The sequence below is a fragment of the Aphanomyces astaci genome (genome assembly GCF_000520075.1).
Source record: "Aphanomyces astaci strain APO3 unplaced genomic scaffold supercont1.89, whole genome shotgun sequence".
Classification (NCBI taxonomy): domain Eukaryota; phylum Oomycota; class Saprolegniomycetes; order Saprolegniales; family Verrucalvaceae; genus Aphanomyces; species Aphanomyces astaci.
Window position 1 is genome coordinate 15299 of NW_009798352.1, and position 22587 is coordinate 37885.

The window sequence follows — 22587 nt, forward strand, 5'->3', positions numbered from 1 at the left end:
TTCACAACGTCCTGGACAACTTCCTCTACAGGAGGAGCATCACCGTTGACTTGGCTGGAGTCACCCACAGAGTCCTCCTCTGTCGCATGTTCCTTCGCTTCTTCAACGTCATTAGCTGCTTCTGCAACAAGTTCCCCCTCTGTCGCAACTTTCTTCACTTGTTCAATGTCGCTGGCTCCTGCAACAAGTTCCCCCTCTGTCGCATCTTTCTTCGCTTCTTCAACGTCGCCGGCTGCTTCTGCAACAGCCTCCTCCTCTGTCGCATATTTCTTCGCTTCGTCAACGTCGCCGGCTCCTGCAACAAGTTCCCCCTCTGTCGCATCTTTCTTCGCTTCTTCAACGTCGCCGGCTCCTGCAACAAGTTCCCCCTCTGTCGCATCTTTCTTCACTTGTTCAACGTCGTTAGCTACTTCTGGAACAGCCTCCCCCTCTGTCGCATCTTTCTTCCCTTCCTCAACGTCGTCGGGTACTTCTGCAACAGCCTCCCCCTCTGTCGCATCTTTCTTCCCTTCCTCAACGTCGTCGGGTACTTCTGCAACAGCCTCCCCCTCTGTCGCATCTTTCTTCCCTTCCTCAACGTCGTTGGGTACTTCTGCAACAGCCTCCCCCTCTGTCGCATATTTCTTCACTTGTTCAACGTCGTCGGCTTCTTTTGCAACGAGTCCCCCCTCTGTCGCATCTTTCTTCGCTTCTTCAACGTCGTTAGCTGCTTCTGCAACAGCCTCCCCCTCTGTCGCATGTTCAGGTACCTCGTCATGTTCAGGTAGTTCGGTGGTTTCCATGGCGTCATCGGCAATAGGTACTTGGTCTTCCACGACTGGCGCGTCGCTCGACTTCTCCACTTCCTCAGAGGTAACGACGGCGGCCACTTCCACAGGCGCAATCACTGGGTTGCCTTCTTCACCCATCGACGAGTTCTCACCTTCCTTTGCGTCGGCTTCTGGAGCAGATTGATCGTTGGTCTGTTCGCCACTAATGGACTCATAAGCGTCCGCGTGGTCGGGAGTAGGGGTCGACACTGCGCCCGCGGATTCGTCGATGGGTTCCGACTGGTTGGCGGTGTCGTCAAGCTGGTGTCCTGCAAACTCGGACGATGTCTCGGGTTCGTTGCTGGCCACGGCTTCCTCGACACCCATGGAATCGTCCGCCGTGCTTTCTTCCTGCGCCGAAGGTTTGATTGGGGAGGTAGGAACGTCCGCCGCGGTTTCGTTCTTCACCGCGGGGTTGACTGGGGAGGTAGGAACGACGGCCGGCGCGACGGGGGACGCGGCGTGAGGAGAGACAGCGATGGGATCGGGGATAGTCAATGGAACGGCAATGTTCCCCGAGGCCGCGAACGGTTGCTGTTGTTGTTGTTGCGGGATGTGGATGGGCGGGACTTGCTGCACCGGTGGAGGTCGGGGCGCCGACTTTACGGGCGGTTCCGTGCTTTCGTCAGCCCACTTGGCCAACGTCATGAGGTTTCGATTGAGTTTCTTCCGCTTCTTGTCCAATTTGTCCTGAACGTCGGCCAGCTGCGCCCCCCGCTCGTGCTTGACGGCGTTGTTCAGTTGGATGATCTCCACAATCATGGACGAGTTCTCGTCCAACATGCTCTGCCCTCGTCCGATGAGAGATGATCAATACTCACATGTCAGATGGACGATTCCTTCACGTACCTGGATATTCTCCGTGGAAATGTACTTGTGTTCAACCTCCATCGTTGCTGCTGTTGTTCGCTCTAATGGCCTCCGCGGCACTCACGTGTGTTGGTGAAGCAGGACTGCCGGCGTTCCACGTCGCTGATAGGCCCAAATGGGAAAATAAATACGAATCATTCATTTGATTTAAGTATGCCTGACTCAAATTTAAAAGTAGAATAACTATGTTAAGACATGGGATGATTGGTCAAAACTGTTTATTTACTGCTTTCAACCACTTTTACTAACTTACGCTGTGTTTTACTGTTTAAGTAAAATACAACTTATTATACTACGAAAAAGATCGTCAGCTGTGAGATTCGAACTCACGCGGGTTGCCCCATTAACTTAGCAGGCTAACGCCTTAACCACTCGGCCAAGCTGACTTCATGCTTCTTACAATAAACTTTTTTGATTTCATACACTCGTATTTTTTATCCGCATCGGATTTTACCGTAAGCTGTCGAACCAACGACAATCAAATATATTGTTGGGGCAACATAATGCTCGATGCTGGCCATAATCGAATTTCGTCATGATATGTCGAATGCTTTGGATTTGGCTTTGGTTCGGCTGTGCCGTGGTGAACCTTGTTGGTGCTGCAGACGCGCTGAACCTTGTCACCGACGAGCTGGCTGTTCTGCAAGATATTCGTCGACGATGCAACCCCCTGCCGTCGTCGGCGATCATGGCGACGTGGTGTATTGGCGCCCCCCAGCAAAACGGCAAATGTCGCCCGAACGTAGTGACCCATCCCTGCACTGGGCGAGTTCTCAGCAATCCAAGCAACACCGACAACTACGCGTTGGAATCAGCAGAGTTCATTGTGCCGTGGTGGGGGGTGGTTTGCGACCCTTCAACGTTTCCCGTGGCGGTTGTTGAGCTTACTCTGCCCCATCAAGGCCTCACCTGCGTCTTGGAATCGCTCAACTTTACAGTGTTCTCAAACCTTGTGACCCTCAACTTGGAGGGTAATGCGTTCACGGGACCAGTGCCAGACTGGGTAGGCACGATGACCTCGTTAGAAGTACTCAATGTGAACGGCAACCAGTTGAGTGGCCCTTTACCCGAGTCCATCATCGACAACGTCAAGCTGGAAGAGCTTAGTCTCGCCCAGAACCAACTCACGGGACCAGTGCCTAATATGCTCAAAGTGTTGCCCGTCGCAGTCCTCGACCTCTTTAGCAATCAGTTAACGGGCACACTTCCTGTCGATGTACTACGCAACCCCCGCCTGCGATACCTGGATTTGTCCGAAAACGACCTTTTTGGCTTGCTTCCGCTCAGCATTCACCTTCCTCGGATCATGTACTTTGACGTGTCATTCAACCGACTCAGTGGACCGCTACCCCCCAATCTACAGCTCTTGGGGCGCGACGACACTGTACCGCAGTCTTCGTCAGTACTCACGCTGTTTGATGCGTCGAACAACCTCTTGGAAAGTGCCATCCCTGGCCTGATTGGAAAACTGGAGCGCCTTTCGACATTTTCGGTGCGCAACAACTCGAACATTTTTGGCAAAGTCCCCCCCCTGCCGCCCTCGCTCTTGGAGAACTTTGACCCTACGACGTTTGACGGCCCGACCCACCACCTCGCCTGCCCCCTGCCAGAACTCGGCCCTTCTCAGACATGGGGCCCCGTCGTTTGTTTGTGCAAAGGGGCGAAAGCGGACCCTGACACGTGCGCGGCTTGCGCGGCTGGATTTGTTCTCGGGGCGACTTCCAATATATGTGAGGGATGCCCACCTGGCAGTTCCCCTCAAGGGGACATTTGCAGTCTTTGTCCAGAAGGCACATTTGCAAACGATATTGGGTCCCCTGCCTGCCAACCATGTCCTGACGGGTTTACGTCGTCGTCGGGGGCATCTGCTTGTGATCCATGCCCAGCGGGAACGTCCACCTCCGACGAAGGCACGTGTTTGGCTTGTCCATCGGGAATGTTTTCCCCCACGGAGGGGAGCACATGTCTTCCCTGTCCAATCAATACATTCAGCGTCAACTCGGGTTCAATCGCTTGCACGCCATGCCCGTACAACGCCGTGGCGGATGCTAGTTCGACACAGTGTACTCAATGTCCTCCTCAAACCACCGTCGACTTCTTAGGGTCAGGGGGCTGCGTGCCACAACCTCGACCAGGTGCTGGTTACGTTGGCGTCGACGAGATTGCTGATTGTGTTGCGGGAACGTTCAATGACAGAACTTTCGCAAGGTGCCAACCGTGTGCTCGTGGTAGTTTTAGTGCTGAGGCCGGGGCCACCAACTGCTCATTGTGTTTCTTGGGGTCTTTTGCCAATAGCACCAACGCAAGTCGCTGTACTGACGCTCCACCGGGGACGTTTGTCGCCACTCGAGGCGCTACACGGTCGAATCTGTGTGCGCCTGGATACTTCAACGATGTCGCAGGTGCTAGCCGCTGTGTTCGGTGTTCCAACCACACGATGGCCCCCCGCATGGGCATGTCTGCCTGCGTGATGGCCCCACCAGGATTTGTCCTTGAGATTGCAACATGGCCCAGCTTCCTCCTAACTCTTTATCAGCACCAGTCTCGCTTTGATGCATTGAACGTGTCAAAGGCTACCGAGATTGTCCAGGAAGCGTGGCTCTTTGTGGCGCCCGAACCAGTCAACGCGATGGTCGTCAGCTCGTTTGACAATAGATTAGTCGCATCGACGGACGGACAACTGTTTGGGGGGACGACAAGCGCGAGTCTGTACATGGTTTTGGACACGACCGCGTCGACGTTAGACCTGTTGCAATACATCCCGACCTACTTGGTCGTGCTGGATATGCTGCTGGACGAGGCCGCCATGCTCCTCAACACTGACATGACATCGACCCGCCTGGACGTGCTCAAGCCCCTGGCAGTCACTGTGGCGGTGGCATGTGACAAAGGGACGTACTCGAATGGTTCGCATTGTGTTGAATGCGGTGTTGGAACGTTCGCTGCCGGTTCAGGCGCGTCAAAGTGCCAAAAATGTCCTCGTGGAAGTCGTGCGTCGTCGACAGGCAATCACAAATGCACGCCCTGTGCGCGAGACGAGTATGCAGATAGCACCGCCACGATGTGTATCGAGTGTCCGACGTTTTCGATGGATCTGACATTGGTGTGTCCCCAAGCCATCGGTCGCTTGCTGTGGCTGCTCTTCTACATTTTCTACTACATTAACTTGGTCTGGATGAGCCATCTGTGGCTGTACAGCAATCCGACCCGAGTGCCCCCGTTGATGGAGTCGTACCGATCCAACGGTGGCCAAACTGTCAACACCGCGATCGTGTTTCCCCCCCCCATTCCTATTTCTGCCGCCACGCTACGGAACGACACTAGAATGCAAACACGAGACAAGTCTTGCATGGTGTAGACATGCATTTTCGTGTACAGAGAACTTTTTATGTTTGTTTGGTGGAAAGTTTCCATCATATCATCCATCGTCGTTTTCACACGATGCAATGGATTACAATTTGCAATTCACTGTTGATTTCGTGATTGGTTTGCTTGCATAGCCATGGTCGTTCAAGGATCTTACAATGGTGGCTAATGCACATAAAAAACGAAGTACTAGTAACTGGCCTTTGTGAAGAACTTCCCTTTAGCAGGCCCACTTAAAACACCCACTGACACGCAGTTCCCTTGTATTTGTCTCATGTTGAAATTGTCTCATTGTGACCGCCACCCATTCAATGCATCATATTGTGTTTACACTGCCAGCCTCATTACACTGGCCATGAATGTATTGATTAAGCACAGGACACACATCCATTCGATGGCTCGTCCATCGTCGGGTGGTCGGCCATAAACACACGTCGCCGAATGCACATGCGCACTGCCTCAGCGTCTTTCGGTGCAAACACTCCGGCCGTGGTGTAATTGGGCGAGGCGCTGCCTTCAAACTGCGAGATCTCCGTGTCCAGCATCAGCGTTGCCAAGGCCACTTTAAGAAACTCCACGGCAAAGAATTGACCTACTCAAGTCGTTGTCAAGCATGAGGATGCACTCCTGCAAGCTTTACTGTACCAGGGCAATTGAATTTGCCGAGCCCAAATGGACGAAAGTCCTTGGCGAGGTCTGGATAGCGGGCAAATCGATCGAATTGGAAGTCGTCTGGATTGTGAAACCGAGACGGATCATGGCAGCCCAGCCCCCCCCAAAGCATAATCTCATCCCCTGGTTGCATACGCAACTGGGTACCGTTGGGCAAGTCCACCGTCGCCTGCGCCACAGCTACGCGAAGTACGCTGCCCGAAAACCGAAGGCGCAATGTCTCTTTCACCGCCGAATCTAGCAGTGGACACCTACGACACCGTCAACGACTGCATATAGTTCAAATGTTCTAGCCGTACGTTGTTTGCACAGACTCGGACAGCGGGGTATCCCCTTTTTGCGCGCCAACACATGCCCGCACTTCGCCCTCGACGGCACTCCAAGCCACCGGATATTGCTGCAAATGACAAAGCAACCAGAACAGTGTCCGCACGACATTCGATGTCATGGCCCACACAAACGCGAGTTGGTATGCCGCTTGATCCACTTGTTTGTCACGACAAAAATCCCATCGTTCGCCCACAATCGGGGCCACTACATTGATCGTTAATCAGCAACACATACTCGTGCAAACTGACCTGTGTCTGTGTGTGCCTCAATGTACTCACGCAGCGCTTCATGCAACCGCTGGCGGGGCTCTGTGACTTTGAGCAATGTCGCGGGGGCTCCAGCATACAGTGCCACGATTTTGCTTTCAAGGAGGTCAAAATCATGGGCTAACTGGGGGGTGCACAGCCCCTTGCCGTAAAACGTATCGAGCAGGGTTGCAAACACCTTGGGCGCGAGCCATGCATACACGGACACGTCGAACTCGTCGCCGAAGCCTCCTTCCGCCACTTGGCGTTGAAACAAAGCGTGGCTCTTGGCCGTCCACTGGGCGAGTGACGTGCCGCTCAAGTGGGCAAGGATATTTTGTCGAGTATGTTTGGCCAAAAATGCAAACACGTCAGGGTCGTCGTGAGACGTCGAGCCGAACACGCGCTCGTAAAACTTGATTTTGAGCGGAAATAGCCCCAACGCCGGGCACTTGACCAACGGCGGAAACAGTGTCGCGTCTGTGACATACGTGATGGTTTTCCCCAGCACGGTCAAATTGAATACGGGGCCGTAAGTTACTGTGTACGCTTGCAATACGCGCATAGGACCGTGGCGAAAGTGAAAACTGGCGCCAAAAAATGGAATCCACGATGGCACGTACGGGAACGAGTTGGCCGGGCGACGGGCATTCACGTAGCGGTGGACGGCGAGCAGCATTACCGCGGCTACAACGGCTTGTACCAGAGAGGACAGGTCCAGCATGTGTGCGCTGTGATGGGGGGATGAGTTTTCTATTGTGTGGAGGAATCTGTTGTTTCGTGCGATTTGATTAAGGGTTTCGTATGCATGGGCAATCTCTTCCTGGAGAAGTAGGTCAGTCGTAGTTGCATGGTTGTCAAAATTTTGCAAGGTTGAACCTGCATTGTAGTTTAATCTGCACGGAATGTGAAGTAAGGCCAGCAGACGCTGGAAAAGCCATTTTCTGGCGAGATGTGTCACGGTATGAACTAACGTTACTCAAACTTTTAAGAAGGCCGTACACTAACTCGCGCTACCGTTGCAAGCAACAGTTTCATGCGATTCCACGCTTATTCCGCGGAGATTCTCTTATCCATATACTGTGCTAAACTGATATTATGCCACAATCGTAGAAAAGCAGCTACACTACTGTACCGCTGTAGCCTCGCATATTGTGGCTACCTTCTGAGCGTGCTCTTGTGGTTGGGTCTGATTTCTGCTTGACTACATACATAGGGACACTGCTTGAACTTGATCGAACGGGCAGCGCAACGACTAACCACTGTACCCATATAACGTTATAATGGGAGCCGACTCGTCCATTAAGGCTATATACGAGCGTGATTATTCGTGTCGAACAGAATGCGTATTCTCACCAATTGCTTGCTGAATTTGAGCTGCTTGCTTGCAAACAACCTCCGAAACTCATAGTGAAGTTGGTAACTTTGGGCAAAACGCGCAAAGAAGCACAATGGACATGTTGCAACATTTCCATACTTCAAAGTGCTTGCTATGTCGTCGTAACGCATTTCAAGTGATCGCGTTTTCCCACATGATCTAGATGTGAATGATCGTGTCGGGGGAGCGTCGAGACGTTGTATTTGTTCAGGCAGCATTGGTTTCGGAATTGCAGGGACATGTTTGTGTGCGAGCTAAAGTGGGGGCTCCGGTGCTGGAGGTGTTGGTATTTGCACTGGGAAGGGAACTTCTTCGGTGGTGGACTGCTTTTCCCTTCAACTATTTTCGTACACCCAACGTAGGGGGACGCAATGCCTTCGCTATTTGGCTAGTACAGATAGTGACAAGCTACAAACATTTCGTGGAGGTCCTGCTAGTGGCTTAATCATCACGAGAAGTTAGGACAATGTCGAGGACAATTTCAGCTACACAAAGCCACAGCCCCAGATGCATGAATGTACAAGTTGACAGTGTTGCCCACTTGCCCACCTAATCATTGTTACAGTACTTCATGAGGCCATTTCCACCCGATTCTGATTTTTAAGTGAGTGGAAGAACTTCCGTAACTTTAGCAAAGACGCAACATCGTGTCGTAGCTACTTGGTGATACGGCTGAAAGAACCTAAAGTGAGTGAGCAATGCAAGTCGATTCTGGACGGACAGGGACTTTCTGACATGTTGAGGTATTGAAGCGAGGGGATGTACCGGTACGGACATTATAACGTTAAGGGGCTACATACGTCAAAGACTCCAGGGGGAAATCATACTTTCAGTAGATTTGTACATAGTTGTGGGCGAGGCTTGAGTATTTTCGTTTTGACAACCATTCATTAAAGTATTTGAAGTATTATGAAACTATAGTTCATTTATAATAACTTTTACCAGGACATGGGCAAATGATGGCAACAGTTTGCCGTTCAATTTTGAGCACGTCGAGTCATTGCTGTGATAGCCAACAACCTCACCATCGCACATACAGAAGGTATTCATGTCCTACATATTCGGAAAGTGCGATCATAAGTGTACATTGCTAGGATGCATCAATGATAATCAGGGGCACTACGTATTTCTTTGGATTCCAACTTCCCCGTCCGTATCACAGGCTGATACTGTAGTCGTGCTCGCTTACGCCAACGCCACCTCAGCATGGCGACGTTTCAAAGGTGTTATTCTATCCTAATATCCGAACCTAACGACCAGGTAGGGCATATCATGGTTAAACATTCTAAATCAACATACATTTGTGTGTGGAATTGGTCGTGCTGGGTTTCACTCGAGGATACGACCAATTATTGTACACTATTTTGTCATGATTTATCAAGATTAATATATGTGACGCTGTCTGGCCTTTAGTACTCCTCTCGCACTCCTCCACCTAACAGACACTCTCTGCCTCAATCGCTTGCTTTTGCTTCGACAGTGAGCAAGTCTTCCATTATCGAAGTCGTTCGTGGTGGTATGTCGTCGTCCATAGCGCGTTCACCACCACCATTGCCTAAGCCGTCCTCGTTCTCAATGGTGTGCTCGAAGCCGCTCAAGCGGAAGCGTTCCTGTGGCGATGTCACCGACTGTGACCACCGCCCAATGACCAAAAAGGGCTTGACGGCCCACATGCACGCGAGTCTGGCGTTGCTGCAGCACCTTCCCGCACTAAACGTCCATCGGAGTTCACGACTAGCCCGTCGCGGCGCCGTAGATGTTGGCGATTGCATGATCCATGCATTGGGTTCTGTCCTCCAGTCCACAGCTCAGCTGTCCACGACGAATGTCACTACACAAGAAGCCACCACCACAACCTCAGTTGCTCCATGTTTGCCGAAAGAAGACAGCATCAGACAGCCGCATCCGGTCTCGTTCTCCACTTAGTCGTAGCGCAGCCCATACACTATAACATTTACAGTTTCAACCCCACAAACTGACCTATTTATTGTTTGTATTTGTTTAGCATGCAGAATATTCAGAGCCATGCCATCCAGACAAGCAAATTAGGTTGACGCCCTCGTGTATGTTAGTGCATCGTTGCGTGCATGTTTCGATAGCCTAGTGCACTTCCAATAGTTCGCTGAACTCGCTCCATGATGGTGCGGCGACTGTTGTTGCTTGATCACTGTAACTTTACGCATGTACATATGGATGTACGTATACCCCACAACTAGCAATGCTCTGCAAGGGATGGGGGCTGGGGGGTGAGCTCGACTTTAGTAAACGGGGCCATCGACCCAAGATAATAGAAAGTAGTTTCACACTGTTAGTGTCCTTGGATGCCTGCCCCAATCTATCAGCCCAAGCTTTGGCTGTGACGCATGCAAACTCACACTGTGCCCAACTTCACAAAATCGTTTTCATCACACATTTACATACGGTAACCGTTGCCATGTACTTGGAGCATGATTTTCGTATCGCACTGTCGCAATCGAAGTGGCCAGTAAACGAAGACGTCGTTGATGAATATGGACATGGGCCGTTGAAAGCTGGAATGCATCAGTCAATTTCGAATTGGCCAGGAATTAAGCGATGAAGTTATTTACTTGTTCGGATATTGGCGACGGGGGTGTCTTTATCATCGACATCGACGACCAGCAAAAAGTTGGCCACCTGAAGGATGCAATCAAGGCAAAGAATACCAGCAAAGTGACGTGCGACGCGAGCGATCTGACGCTGTATCTCGCCCAGAAGCACGGCGAGTGGCTCAAGGTGGACCTGATCGGACGGCGCTGAAGAAAAATAAGGGCGTTCCCGACGTCATCAAGAAAATCATGACAACAAATGAGAACAACATGGGTCCAACCTACCGCATTTGCATTTCCAGATACATACGATGCCGGGAAAGACCAAGTCCACGTGTTGGTGGAGGTTCCATCAACCCCCCCGTGAACTTCGTGTGGAGGGTCAAGCATTAAAGGTCAAGAATGAAGTTGAATCCCCTCAGCATCGATATCGTTTTGGAAAGCCCTCGTCGAGTACCGCTCCCCCGACGTGAACTCCAGCACTGTGGTTGCCTTATCAGAGGGAACATCACTACTGGGGAATCCGTCGCTCGGCTCCTGCGTGTTGCTTCGCCATTGCTACCTGCATCTGTTTGACCTAGATATCCACGACATGACCACCCCCCACGTCGTGATCGTTGGTAGCCTGGGCATCGGCAAGACCTTTTTCGGCTATTTGGTCTTGCTTCGATTGGCCAAAGCTGGAAAAACGGTAGTATATGAAAACGGAGTGACCAACACGCGAATTTTGTTCAGCCGTGATGGTACCGTGGTCGAAGGAGCCGGAGATGGCTTCTCAACCAGCCCTCAACCTACTACCTTGTAGACGATGCCAAGCCTGCCGCGGACGATATCGAGTCTACTTCGTACCACACCATGACGATCGAACAGTCGTCACCACAGAAACATTTCCTTTTGAATGGCATCTGCGTGTGAATGGCCGATTGCGCTGCATGCCCGTGTGGGACTTGGATGAGCTTTTGAAGTGTCGGGAGCTCATGTATTCAGCCATCACCCCATCAGTGGTGGCGGACTGCTTATTTCATTGGGGTGGCCTGCCACGCGATGTGCTGCAGTTGCCAACCACCAGGCCAAGCTGGAGCAAGCGTTGGAGGTTGTGACCCTGGACTACACGAAGCGAGCGATTTCCGAAATTAAGTGGAATGGGGACGAGTACCGCAGCGACTACTTCATTGCCGTATGGTCACTACGACGGCTTCGTCTTCGCATCGAAATACGTGCAAGAAGTGTACCGACGCCTGTGCGACAAGGACAAAAGGGGACCCTCCTTGATTTCATTTCCAATCCTCCAATTGAGCGCATGGGTAGTGCATTCAACTTATTTCGATTCTAAGGCATGAGCAGCCAACCAGCGTGGTGGTAGCCGTGTCAGCGTAAACGACCCTGCGATTTTGAGAGTTCTATTAATGGTTGAAAAGAGTTCTATTAATGGTTGAAAATATTTTTGAGTGTCGAAATGACGAATCACAGCAACGTGATACGTGCAGGTTTCTACTCGGTGGTGATAATACAAGTGCGTCGATGGGCACAAACTACACTTTTTACAATCAAATTAGCCTGTGCTTTCCCCCATCAGTCGAACGAAATACAGCGGGAAACATTAAACAAAGGTGTCCGTTGTTGATCATTATTATACGGAACCATAAAACTCGACTGAGATTGCACACTTAGACACGGGGCCACAAGGCAGACAGATAGATAGATGATATACATGATATAATACAGCAAGCGGGAACGGACATACTAGTATATACATGGTACCCCCTTCATCGCTATCTCTTCAAACTTATAAAATCGATCGAACGTTGCTTGTAACGTTAGTACAGTACATATATATATATACTAACATATATATATATATACTAACATATATATATATGTATATATAAAAAGGGCAAACTGTACTGTACAATGCCATTATTCTGGTTTATGAACACCTGCCTTCCCTCACAACCTCATCGAAGTATTTATTTATCTATTGATGCGTTGCTCTTAACAGGATGAATCCAACAATTGTATTATATATGATGATCAATCGTGGTACGGCGCATATGTGGTGGGGTGCAAAGTGCCGTTGGCGACCCCCTTGGCGTGGGCGTGGGTCACCTGAATATTTCCCAAGAACGTAGGCGGGTCCACCTCATTCGCCCACTCGCGGATGTCATCGGCGGACGTCGCCCAGTCATGCAACATGAGTGCCCGCTACTCATCGAGTTTATCGATGTATTTCGGAACGATTTCACGTACGAACTAACCTCCTGCACAGGATTGTACACAATGTGATGGCGGAACGTCAAGAGCGCTCGATAAAAGTCGGCGTCAAAGTTGTGCGGCAAAACATCGTCGTGGTGTTCGTGCAGGTAGTCTAGTACCTAGAAAACAGTGTCACATAAAGCACACGTCGCACGTGCACAAAAAACACAGCAACCCAAACCACTAGTATTGGACCATCCACCACGCCCTTTTCTATTTATTAAAAATATTTATGTGTTCTTACAGTTTTCATTTTAATGTACTATTAATAGTAGCATTCTTTTACACGGTGTATCTGATTTGACCAATTTAAATAATAATTGTGTAACCGTTTTACTACGTAAAACTCAAGGTTACAATATATAATGTTGTGCGAGTTTTTCATGCGACGTTTGAAACGTATTTCGACCATTACTCGAAAAGTAATGTGAATCAAGGTATTTCAATGGCAGAATCGAATTCACGGAGAAAAATTACATATGCCTACTGAATTTCATATATATTTTTCTAAGAATCTCAAATACAAGCACAAAAAGGGTCGTCGTGGATAGTCTCGACCACTATAAATTCATGGCTACTACGCCGTACCAATGACGGGAACGGACACGCCTTGGCGATTTTATACGCAGAGACAAACCCGACACCCGGCACTGTGGGGCAGTAGTCGCAGCCCGCTAGGACACATAATTGCAAAAACTAGCCAAATAAAAAGCACGTTAAGTTATTGGTTCCCAATGCAAACCATAGGTATCTAACGGTAGTAGTCTAGATCGAATATCTAATGGGGGTTGTGTTTATTGCCGAATATAACCAAATAAGACGAATTTAACCAATCAGATTGCAGGAAATCATCACCAATCAACAACTCAATAGCGTGGAAAGTGAAGTAGTATGTGGATTAGCTGTAATTCGTGTGATTGACATTGTTTTTAATCAACGATGGATTTGGCAAATGTCAGCACAAACGTCCAAATATATTGTTGTGTTTATTTTTCTAAACTGGAGCGACATGGAGAATAAACAATCGACACAACCAAATAATATAGAGAAGAATCTGCAGAAGAAGAATTGAGCCAATTAGATTGCAGGAAACCATCATCAACGTCAAATTAGTGTGTGACTTCAATTAGTGTGATACCAATCACCACAGGACAACTCGTTTACATACAAAATTCAGTACAAAGAATCGATCGATAGATTTGGCGTTTCAGCACAAAAGTCAGCCAAATTTTGGGTAAAAGGGCAACAATACCTGTAGCTCACTCCACCCGATGAATGAAAACGATTCGCATGCTCCAATGTGTCGCCTTCGGAACTCGACAGCTTGACCATGGTCGTTCATCTTGTACAGGATCTACAAATATATATAAATATATATTTAAAATCCTACGTAACGATCCAAAAATACGATATACATCATGAACGAAAAAACTAGAAAAGGGAGAGATTTGTTTATAAAAGAGTGCTATACCGTGGCACAACCGTACGGAATCAAGTCCGAGTCTTCTGAAATGACAATGTCCACGTAGTTGGTCAGCGACAGATGCGCCAACTCGGCGTCCGCTTCATATGGCGCCACGATGCACTCGATGGTTGGATGCACACGTAACAGCGTCCGTCGAAGTTTGCGCCCCATTGCTCCAGTGATCTTGAGGCTCCTCGCAAATGCCTTGCCGCTTTCCTGCATATGATCTCGGTGAGGAACTCTACGTGAGGAGGGAGGCGTACCACGAGGTCGTGCGTGGCATGCAAGTTGAGCCCTCGCATCATGTGCTTTTGACGGTCGTGCTCGCGCCGCGCGGACGTGGCGGCCTTGGTGGGCATGCCGGCCCCTTCGAACACCACCACCGGCGTGATGTTGTGCTTCAGAAGCAGTTCCAACCGACTGATGCAATACGATTCGTATGCCAACGTGTGCTCCAGGGTCATGACATCCACCTTGTTGGCGGCGTGGAGAGCCAACTCCGTCGCGGTCGCGGCCGCTCCGCTGTACATCCACACCGACACATCAATTCCAGCCCGCTTGCCGCCAAACCTACGACCACAAGGACGTGATAACCTTAGATTCAAGGAGGTCGTGCATGATTGACACCACCTGCTGACATGAGTCTCACACATGACGCTTCCAAGGTGCACCAAGAGACTGTCGATACCCATTGTACAAAACTGCTAACGTTAACGTTAGCATTTGACATGTGAACTCATATCCGGACAATTCGTACTTTATCCGGATTAGTATGGTGATCCTCGAGTAAGCTTACTGTTAACAGCACCGTATTATTAATATTAAGTACTACAATACACTTATTCTAGTATTAGTACTATTAATATTATTAATATTCGTTAATAATAGTAGTGGCTATTTAGTGGGATCCGGATAAGCATACTCAACCGCCAGATGAACGACGACGCGATTGATGCGGTCAGTGACTTGTCCGTGCATGCCCATGCGTTGCTGAAGGAAGCTGCTAAGTGGACCAGCGCCGTGTCTGTGACACTGAGCAAGTTGCGCTCGGCCTCTGCAAGTTCACGTCCGCAGCTGAGCCAAGACACGGAGGCCGCCGGCGGCAGATACCCCTCGTTGCAACTTGAGATAGCCCGATTGCGCGAGAAGGCCGCACAATCTACCGAGTCCATGCGCATGATGGAGGCACGCGCGGAACAAGCAGAAGCGAAAGCGCTCAAGCTGGAAAAGGCTCACCACAACTTGTCTGTCAAGTACATGCGGGTCAAGAACGAACGCAATGCGAGTATCCATCGGTTTTGGAACTGGGTCGGCTGCCACGTCAGTGTCGTTGGCCTTGAGTACGCGTTGCTGCTGACCCAAGCATGGGGCTACGAGTGTGGTTGGGACAGTAGCAACCGAACCAGCAACTCAAACTTGCAAGATGGGAATGAAGAACAGTGTAGGCGCCTACTGGACGAGTTCAAGGCGTCGTCTGGGGTGTTTGTCTTGCCCACTCCACCTGCAACACCTTCAGCTCCATTGCCGTTGCCAGAGTGGCAGCCATTTCACACCGACGACGAAGGTGAATATGCCGAGGAGAGCGCTGGTGGCCCCACATCCCATTCTATGGGAAGTGCCACTAGCTTGCCTCAACGGGAGCCTGGCAGTGGTCGTACGGAAACGCCAGTAGACTCGGCATCAGGCCAGCGATCGAACGGCAAGGCCAAAACGAAAAAGCGCAAAAAGAAGCGCAAATGTCCAGATATGGTACTACACGACGAAGATGCTAGCAAGCATGCAGTTCAGGCGAAGCGACAGAGCGTTGCCACGTCGCCGGCACAATTACAACTCCAGGGAGCGGAACTACCGGCCAAGGCATATCAAGACAATGAAGTGCACCACCACCCCACCCCACTAAACGAAGGAGCTACCCCTGGAACTGGCTCACATTCACAACCATCCCCTCTGGACCCGACTGTAGCTCCAGCAATCGCCGCCCTCGCTACGCAGAAGTCCATCCACAAACCTGCTTCTGATATATCTGGTACACCTGTGACTACTGCACCCACATCATCAGCTGCCCCTCCAGTTTCTACTACTCCGATGACCCCAACAACCAAGTCCACGTGCTAGTAGCCTTGCTAGCTCCAATTCCGCCCGTCCTATCACTAAAACCACAGCACAACCAGCCACGCTTCCTCTAAAGGGTGCTGCCAAGACGCCTCCACGGGTCCCAGCTGCTAACCCACCCCGTCAAGTTGCCGCTGATATCGACCCATGCTCTACGGATAGCACGCCAGCTCCTCCAGTACAATCCACGACCGCTCCTTCTCCAACTGGTTCGAATCGGCCCCCACCATCTGGTCTGGCTACGTTGACACCCCAGCCAAGCCGTAAAAAGGTCAGCTTTCACGCGTCGACAAAGGCAACGCCGTCGCCCTTCCCAGTCATCCCAGTCGCCACCGCTTGTCCTGCCAACATCTCCAAGCTGCTAGCCGAGAGTCGCGCCACGAAACCGTGGCTCCAGTACACGAAACTGAGCTCGTTTTTACCTGAAAACGACCGCCGCGACCCGACCCCCCACGATGTCGCAGTTCGCACGTTTAACGCGACACTGCGCGAGTTTTGGGCTACGTCGGCGGCGTTGCTGTGGGAGTGTCGATTTAGCTGGCAGCCAGATCCAGACACGTTGAATCAAGTGGGGGACGCCGTCGTGCTATTGGTGGGCCAGTTGTGGCTGTTGATAGCCCGATCCGCCTACAACTCGGACCAAGGGAACAGGCTGGTCGAGTTTCTCAGTGGGTTCCCCCATCCAGCGTGGCCTGTGATGACAGCAACGTTCATGCCGTTGAAAGCGATGCACGCCATGTACGGGGAAGCCACCGTGGCTGCGTTTATACGACACCAAAGCCACCGGCTGTGGCCAGCCTACCCCCCATCCCACAGCTGCCCCCTCCCCCCTCCTCCAAGAAGGCATCGCCCAAAACGAGACCGACCGACCGCATTATCAGCATGGACGAGCAGCTCCAGTGGGCACTGGGCACTACATTTGCCTACGTGGCAAACCGAAAGCTGACGCCGCCGGTGGTCGCCAAGCTGGCGGACCTGGGGCTTCGAGACCCGGCGGTGGAGTTTCGGCGCATGGCAGAGGTGGCGTGGACGTTCGTCAAGCTAAAGTGCCCCTTCCCCCACGAGCCGTACCCGTTTGTGTCGGTCGTGGTCGCAGACGACCCCGTGGGATGGCAGTGGTCACACGGGCTATACCCGCCACGGACCATGTACACCAAGCGCATACCATCACTTCGCAATGCTACAACTACTACTGCTGCTGCTGCTAGTAGTAGTAGTAGTAGTACTACTACTACTACTACTCGACACGAACCACCAGCAGGAATGGACAAAGCCAGACGCTTGCTCCAAGGACTTCTGGATGACATTAGCACCGATTGTGGGACCAACCATGGTGACCATGATGACGACAGTGGTGACAACGATAGTGACAACGGTAGTGACGACAGTGGTGACGACGGTAGTGACGACAGTGGTGATGGGAGTGGTGACAACGATAGTGACGACAGTGGTGACGACAGTGGTGAAGGGAGTGAAGTAGTTCAGATCCAGGACGTGCATGCGCCATTCGTTTGTGGTCAAGACGGCGGCAGCAGACGAACCGCGATTGATGTCGCGAGTTCGTCCGACGACAGTCAAGACTAGAATACTCATGCTATTAACGACACCACGACCTACGAAGTATTACTACTACTACTACGTACTATTAATAGTAGTACTTGCTCTAATGTTACTAGTAGATAGTAGTCATCCTATCGTCACCACCTGTCCCTGTGTGATGTTTGCAACCAACCCTAAACAATAGCTCCCCCACCCACCACGATTTGGTTCGTTCAAGTCGCTCTCTGTGATGATTCCATCTTGGATATGAATATTATAACAATATATTGTGCTTTCGAGTGATATTTCGTGTGGTGTGGTGTGGTGTGGTTTCTCGTTGGAATTTAAATCGATTTGATTGGCTACTTGAGAAGAGCTCAAAATTATTAGCCAATCAAAACATTCTAAATGAAATTCAACCAATCAGATCGTTTGTAGTCGGCGCGATTCGATTGCATCCCCTCCCCAAATTTGTATATCAAATCGACAATATATTAATTACTGCATCGTAATGAATCTCGTGGATCGAAACGCACGCCACGAACACACCATGGCGATCATTCATACTATTGACGCTACGATTAATATACGTATAGGATGCCAAGAACACACACACACATATATATATAATATATATATATATATATATCAATCACTGATTTCAGAATATTTATTGGCATTTGTATTAATTAAACGAGCAGCAGCAACATGGCGGTCACAACGGCGACTCCACCACCACCACTTTGCAGCCACGAGGTCCCCATAATGGCGCCACTGGTCGCAGCATCCGGATCACCAGGTTGTTCGTCTCCATAGCAAGGGATTTCAGTCGACTTGAGCTCCGCCAGCGCCGCGAGTAAGTCGGCATGTCCCACCTGCCACGAGGACGACGTCATGAGGCCGTAGCGCGCTCTGCCGATGGTTTTGTTGCCTGGGGGCGGCCCTTCCAGCCACATTTGCGTATCTGGGTTGAGGGAAGCAAAGAAACCGCCAGCCGTGGACGTGGCTATGTACTTGATGAGCTGATCGATCACGGCTGACTGCAGCGGCTGACTCGAGCCATAGATGCCGCCAAATGAAGCAAATACCACGGGCACACTGGCTTGCTTGACCACTCCGCCAATGTTTTCATCCAGAAGGCGACTGTACAGCGCCGTGAGATCGGGCGTGGACAGCGGTGTGAATGACTGGCACTGCAGCTTTGAGTTGTCGCAAGCTAACGCGCGCTTGGTGCTGGGTACCTTGAGGCCATTTTCAATCACAACGCACTCTGTATCCTTGTCGGGGAGAATCGCATTCGAACAGTTGCTCGATGGATTGAAAAAGTACCCCAGAGGCTCCACGCCCTGGGTAAACGCTTGAGGGGAGTACACGATGTTGGTGGCTTTCTTGAGTGGCCGAGTAGTCGCGTTAGCAAAGTTCAGACCTGGCCACACCTTGTAGCTGTTGGTCTTGACCACAAAGCTGCCCTTGCTGCCGCCTACACAGTACACACACATGTACTGAATATAGTATGTGTATTTTTCTACTAGTAAACGGACATGGACAAGGAATATATAATCGACCCAACCAAATGTATCACACAAGTATTTAGCCAATCAAATTGCAGGACCGAAGTAAGTGTGTGACTTCAATTAGTGTGATACCAATCCTACCTTTTTCACATTCAACATTCAGGACAACGAAAATCGATTGAAATGGCGATTTTCAGCACAAAGTCCAAGAAAGACAATATATACTACACCCTCTGACTAGGATACACTATACTTTAGTAATAATACTAGCGAAGACGATATATTCGACAGAAAGCCACAACTGTGAACGAACGAGCCACCATCTGATCAAGGGAATTCTTTCTACAGTATGTAGGACAATATATTTTTTATAATATTTCTCCAGGGTTAGAATCCTTACCATCTGATTTCCTAACCTGAAAACCAAGGTTTGCATTGTTTGATCAGTAGTACTTACTATCAAAACAAATCTATGATCAAAACCATCGAATCTAAATGTAATGACACAGCGCCGCTACGCGACGACGCTAGTATATACTACTACGGTAGGTAGTAGGCTCGAAATAGACTAGGCATACTATTGTGAAGTCGATTTGCAATTGGAGTCGGGGCGGCTCAATCGAATGAACAGAATAGCCAAATCGACCAATCAAATCCAATTCAACATCGAAATAGTGTGTGACTGAAATTAGTGTTACATCGGACGATTTTACATACAAAAATCCATATAAACCATCGATCGATAGATTTGGCGGATAAGTTCAAGTTTTGGGTAAAACGACAGTAGTACTACATATAGTCCTGAGTAGTACCTGTGACAAACACGAGCCATTGCGGGCACAGTTCGTTGACTTTGGCGGCGATGGTCTCGGCCGCAGCTGGCCAGTCCCCAGAGGCAGCGGCCGTCGCGGGCCAGTCGACGTCTGTCATGGCGTCCTTGAGGTCGATACCCAAGACGTTCCAATATTCAGGTTTGCAGTAGTACGTGGCGAGCAGCACGGCTACCTTGTACGCCGTGGACTCTTCGACTGTTTCTTTGACCGGGTAGTACCAGTACGCGTCCTGCAAGAACTCGTTCGACAACGCGTGCAGGTCCAGGACGACTGAAATGCGGTACTTTTGAAAACTTCCGATGAAGCGCGCGAGGAGATCGGCCATTTTGGGCGTGAAGCCCTTGTCGTACAAGGCGATTTCGCGGTTCTCGCCGTGGATGTACCCCACCTTGGGCAGAAACGACGGATTGAGAAAGTTGTCTCCCATGATGGGGAGTCGCACGGTGTTGAACTTGTTGCTGGAGAGAAACTTGAGCATGTATGCGAGGGACGTGCCGTTGATGCCAGAGTCTCGTTGCACCGATTTGCCCCACAACCCGGCGGGGATGCCGTCGGTCGTCTCCATACCCTTCCACTGCACGCCCTTGATTAGAATCGGCGTCTTGATCGTTGGATTCAACGGATCTACGGCGAAAATCTGGTTGCCTTCTGTGACGTAGTTCGATTGCCGGCATTCTAGCAGGTACGTCGTGCCAAGGGTGAGTGAGATTCAGGAGTGAGGACGATGTGAGGGAGAACTACGAACTGCGAAAGGTTTTGACTTTGTCCTCGGGTGTCTGCGCGGCGGCGAGCGCCATCATCGACGCGGCGACAGCAGCGAAGACACGCATGTTCGTGGTAATTCCGAACGGCGGCGGATTTGACAATGGAACAGAGAACTCGTTTAGCGGCCCAATATATCTGCGATCGCGTCGTAAGAACGACAAAGATAATTTAATCTTGCATTGCATGTTTGTATGTGGATTTAAATGTTTTCAATAAAATTCCGACCTGTCCGAGCATCTCCTACTGTAACACACTTGATTTTGCCAAAACAAGAACATTGACAAAACACGAACCTTACAAAATGCAAGACATAGTGAGCTCATGATTTGGCAGTTTCGTTGTTGAGACGCGAAATTTTACATTCTAGTACCACATGGTACTCAAATATTGATCTCGTTTATTTTAATACTTTGGCGACCTTACCACCATAACAAATCGTGCAAGGAAGCGAGGGGGGATGGTTGCTGAAGGCTAAGAGTGCACCACCTTGGATTAAAGAGTTCAACCAAATTGTTGCAATCAGTTGAGACGAGTATTACTGCAGTAAGAAAATCCTAACATTTGGATGACAATAGATGGAATTGGGTGCAGTTGGATGGATTAGCGGTACCCCTAAAGTAATGGGTTTGTGACCAAGCCTTACGTAAGGCCGCTGCGCAAGCGCGGATCTAAGACTCTCACTTTACCGAATGATCTATCTATTCTTCTTGTCGGGCTGCGGCAGGTAGGCCATAGGCCATGCCGCTCCCCGATACCGCTACGCAATGACCTAGCATATCTCGTCATTCTAATTAGGATACAACCTAATATTAATGCTGGAATGGCGCATAAGACTTGATTGTCACGGATTTTAGAAATGAATTAAAAATATTTGGAAGTACTTATTACTGTTAATACTTCAGAAGTACTAGACAGTATTAATACATCATGTTGTGTTTAATTTCATCTTTTTAAAAATATATTTCCACAAACCTCCGGAATACTGTACATACGGTACATCGAATTGCCTGACTGTAAAGGATCCTCGATTGACACCAATCGCGCATGGAAATTTCGAGTAAAACCCACAATTTCTAAATTATACTACTACACCTTTTTTCTATTGAAATTGATTGGGTCACGCATCCAATGGATTTGCATTTGCGTCCACGTATTTGGTACGCGATCCACTGGAATCGGCACATGCAGCTCGTGTGTCCAATGGATTTGGTACATAAACCATTAAACTCGGCATCCACCCAAACAAACAACCGTCCGTCGCTTGGATTTAATGATGAGTGCAATTGAATCGGTAGAATTGATATTTTTGAACATTCTAGAGTATCTATGATCGCGCGCTCTTCCTCACTTTTTAAAATCGCGCAAAGCAGGCAAGCCATGGACGAACAAGCGCCTCAAACACCGGTAACAAGTTGACCGACCTCTCATGCTTACTGTATTGCTAGCCACTGCGGCGCACGTACAAGCGGATCCCCATGTCGGCGAAGCGCCGCATCGTGAACGCATTTGACAATGCGAAAGACTGAAAGGCAGTCGCCGTAGCTAATGGGGTCAACATCAGCACTGCTCGCAATTGGCTTCATTTGGATTCACTCACACCGAAGAAAAGAGGTAGAACATCTTTTATCTCACTCTAACAGGTCTTGGTTAGGCGGAAACCGACCTAAGGTTTTGACACCGGAGAATATCGATCTTGCGCAGAGTTGGGTCGAGTTCGATGCCCAGATCACGCTTCAAGAGATGAAAGATCGCTTGATGCTTGAGCTGGGCATCAATGTCTCAAAGACAACTCTTCATCGCGAACTGGACAAGCGCGTCTTCACCTACAAGACCGTCCACTACGAGCCACTCCAGATGAACGATCCATCC

General features: G+C 49.9%; 10 protein-coding genes and 1 non-coding gene across 13 annotated transcripts in view; 6 read left to right on the forward strand and 5 right to left on the reverse strand.

The window, feature by feature from the left end:
* H257_16601 (hypothetical protein) overlaps positions 1-1782 on the reverse strand; it is a 2662-nt gene extending 880 nt beyond the window's left edge. The window contains exons 1-2 of the mRNA XM_009845091.1: positions 1659-1782; positions 44-1595 (exon numbers count right to left, since the gene is read on the reverse strand). Of these exons, the coding sequence (XP_009843393.1) occupies positions 44-1595; positions 1659-1700 (1594 nt within the window). The 5' untranslated portion in view covers positions 1701-1782. The remainder of the gene's footprint in view (positions 1-43; positions 1596-1658) is intronic.
* A 202-nt stretch (positions 1783-1984) lies between these two features.
* On the reverse strand, positions 1985-2065 carry H257_16602. Its single transcript has one exon. It is a non-coding gene; the product is annotated as a tRNA-Ser (tRNA).
* Positions 2066-2367: 302 nt separating this feature from the next.
* H257_16603 (hypothetical protein) lies at positions 2368-5037 on the forward strand (the record flags this gene model as incomplete). The annotated part of the gene is made up of 1 exon (XM_009845092.1): positions 2368-5037. The coding sequence occupies one exon, from the start codon at positions 2368-2370 to the stop codon at positions 5035-5037; it is 2670 nt and encodes an 889-aa protein (XP_009843394.1).
* Positions 5038-5305: 268 nt separating this feature from the next.
* H257_16604 (hypothetical protein) lies at positions 5306-7046 on the reverse strand. Its single transcript, XM_009845093.1, has 4 exons — positions 6296-7046; positions 6017-6251; positions 5691-5968; positions 5306-5637 (listed from the first exon to the last, which is right to left on the reverse strand). The coding sequence occupies exons 1-4, from the start codon at positions 7014-7016 to the stop codon at positions 5414-5416; spliced, it is 1458 nt and encodes a 485-aa protein (XP_009843395.1). The 5' UTR covers positions 7017-7046; the 3' UTR covers positions 5306-5413.
* A 2076-nt stretch (positions 7047-9122) lies between these two features.
* Positions 9123-9653, forward strand: H257_16605 (hypothetical protein). Its single transcript, XM_009845094.1, has one exon. It carries the CDS (start codon positions 9189-9191, stop codon positions 9594-9596), a length of 408 nt encoding a protein of 135 aa, XP_009843396.1. The 5' UTR covers positions 9123-9188; the 3' UTR covers positions 9597-9653.
* A 591-nt stretch (positions 9654-10244) lies between these two features.
* H257_16606 (hypothetical protein) lies at positions 10245-10448 on the forward strand (the record flags this gene model as incomplete). Its single annotated transcript, XM_009845095.1, has 1 exon — positions 10245-10448. The coding sequence occupies one exon, from the start codon at positions 10245-10247 to the stop codon at positions 10446-10448; it is 204 nt and encodes a 67-aa protein (XP_009843397.1).
* Positions 10449-10548: 100 nt separating this feature from the next.
* H257_16607 (hypothetical protein) lies at positions 10549-11614 on the forward strand (the record flags this gene model as incomplete). Its single annotated transcript, XM_009845096.1, has 5 exons — positions 10549-10573; positions 10660-10980; positions 11043-11148; positions 11225-11541; positions 11601-11614. 5 exons carry the CDS (start codon positions 10549-10551, stop codon positions 11612-11614), a joined length of 783 nt encoding a protein of 260 aa, XP_009843398.1.
* A 617-nt stretch (positions 11615-12231) lies between these two features.
* On the reverse strand, positions 12232-14647 carry H257_16608 (the record flags this gene model as incomplete). 2 transcript variants are annotated; one of them, XM_009845097.1, is made up of 7 exons in its annotated part: positions 12232-12439; positions 12493-12609; positions 13079-13186; positions 13743-13844; positions 13962-14171; positions 14219-14525; positions 14586-14647. In XM_009845097.1, 7 exons carry the CDS (start codon positions 14645-14647, stop codon positions 12269-12271), a joined length of 1077 nt encoding a protein of 358 aa, XP_009843399.1. In that variant the 3' UTR covers positions 12232-12268. The 2 variants fall into 2 exon arrangements, with proteins under 2 accessions (XP_009843399.1, XP_009843400.1); XM_009845098.1 differs by lacking the exon at positions 13079-13186.
* Positions 14648-14888: 241 nt separating this feature from the next.
* On the forward strand, positions 14889-17651 carry H257_16609 (hypothetical protein; the record flags this gene model as incomplete). The annotated part of the gene is made up of 4 exons (XM_009845099.1): positions 14889-16063; positions 16144-16276; positions 16324-16805; positions 16865-17651. 4 exons carry the CDS (start codon positions 14889-14891, stop codon positions 17649-17651), a joined length of 2577 nt encoding a protein of 858 aa, XP_009843401.1.
* Positions 17652-18259: 608 nt separating this feature from the next.
* On the reverse strand, positions 18260-20842 carry H257_16610. 2 transcript variants are annotated; one of them, XM_009845100.1, is made up of 3 exons: positions 20699-20842; positions 19933-20628; positions 18260-19086 (listed from the first exon to the last, which is right to left on the reverse strand). In XM_009845100.1, exons 1-3 carry the CDS (start codon positions 20781-20783, stop codon positions 18296-18298), a joined length of 1572 nt encoding a protein of 523 aa, XP_009843402.1. In that variant the 5' UTR covers positions 20784-20842; the 3' UTR covers positions 18260-18295. The 2 variants fall into 2 exon arrangements, with proteins under 2 accessions (XP_009843402.1, XP_009843403.1); XM_009845101.1 differs by having other exon boundaries at positions 19933-20842.
* A 1253-nt stretch (positions 20843-22095) lies between these two features.
* Positions 22096-22244, forward strand: H257_16611 (hypothetical protein; the record flags this gene model as incomplete). Its single annotated transcript, XM_009845102.1, has 2 exons — positions 22096-22122; positions 22164-22244. 2 exons carry the CDS (start codon positions 22096-22098, stop codon positions 22242-22244), a joined length of 108 nt encoding a protein of 35 aa, XP_009843404.1.
* Between the last annotated feature and the right edge of the window lie 343 nt (positions 22245-22587).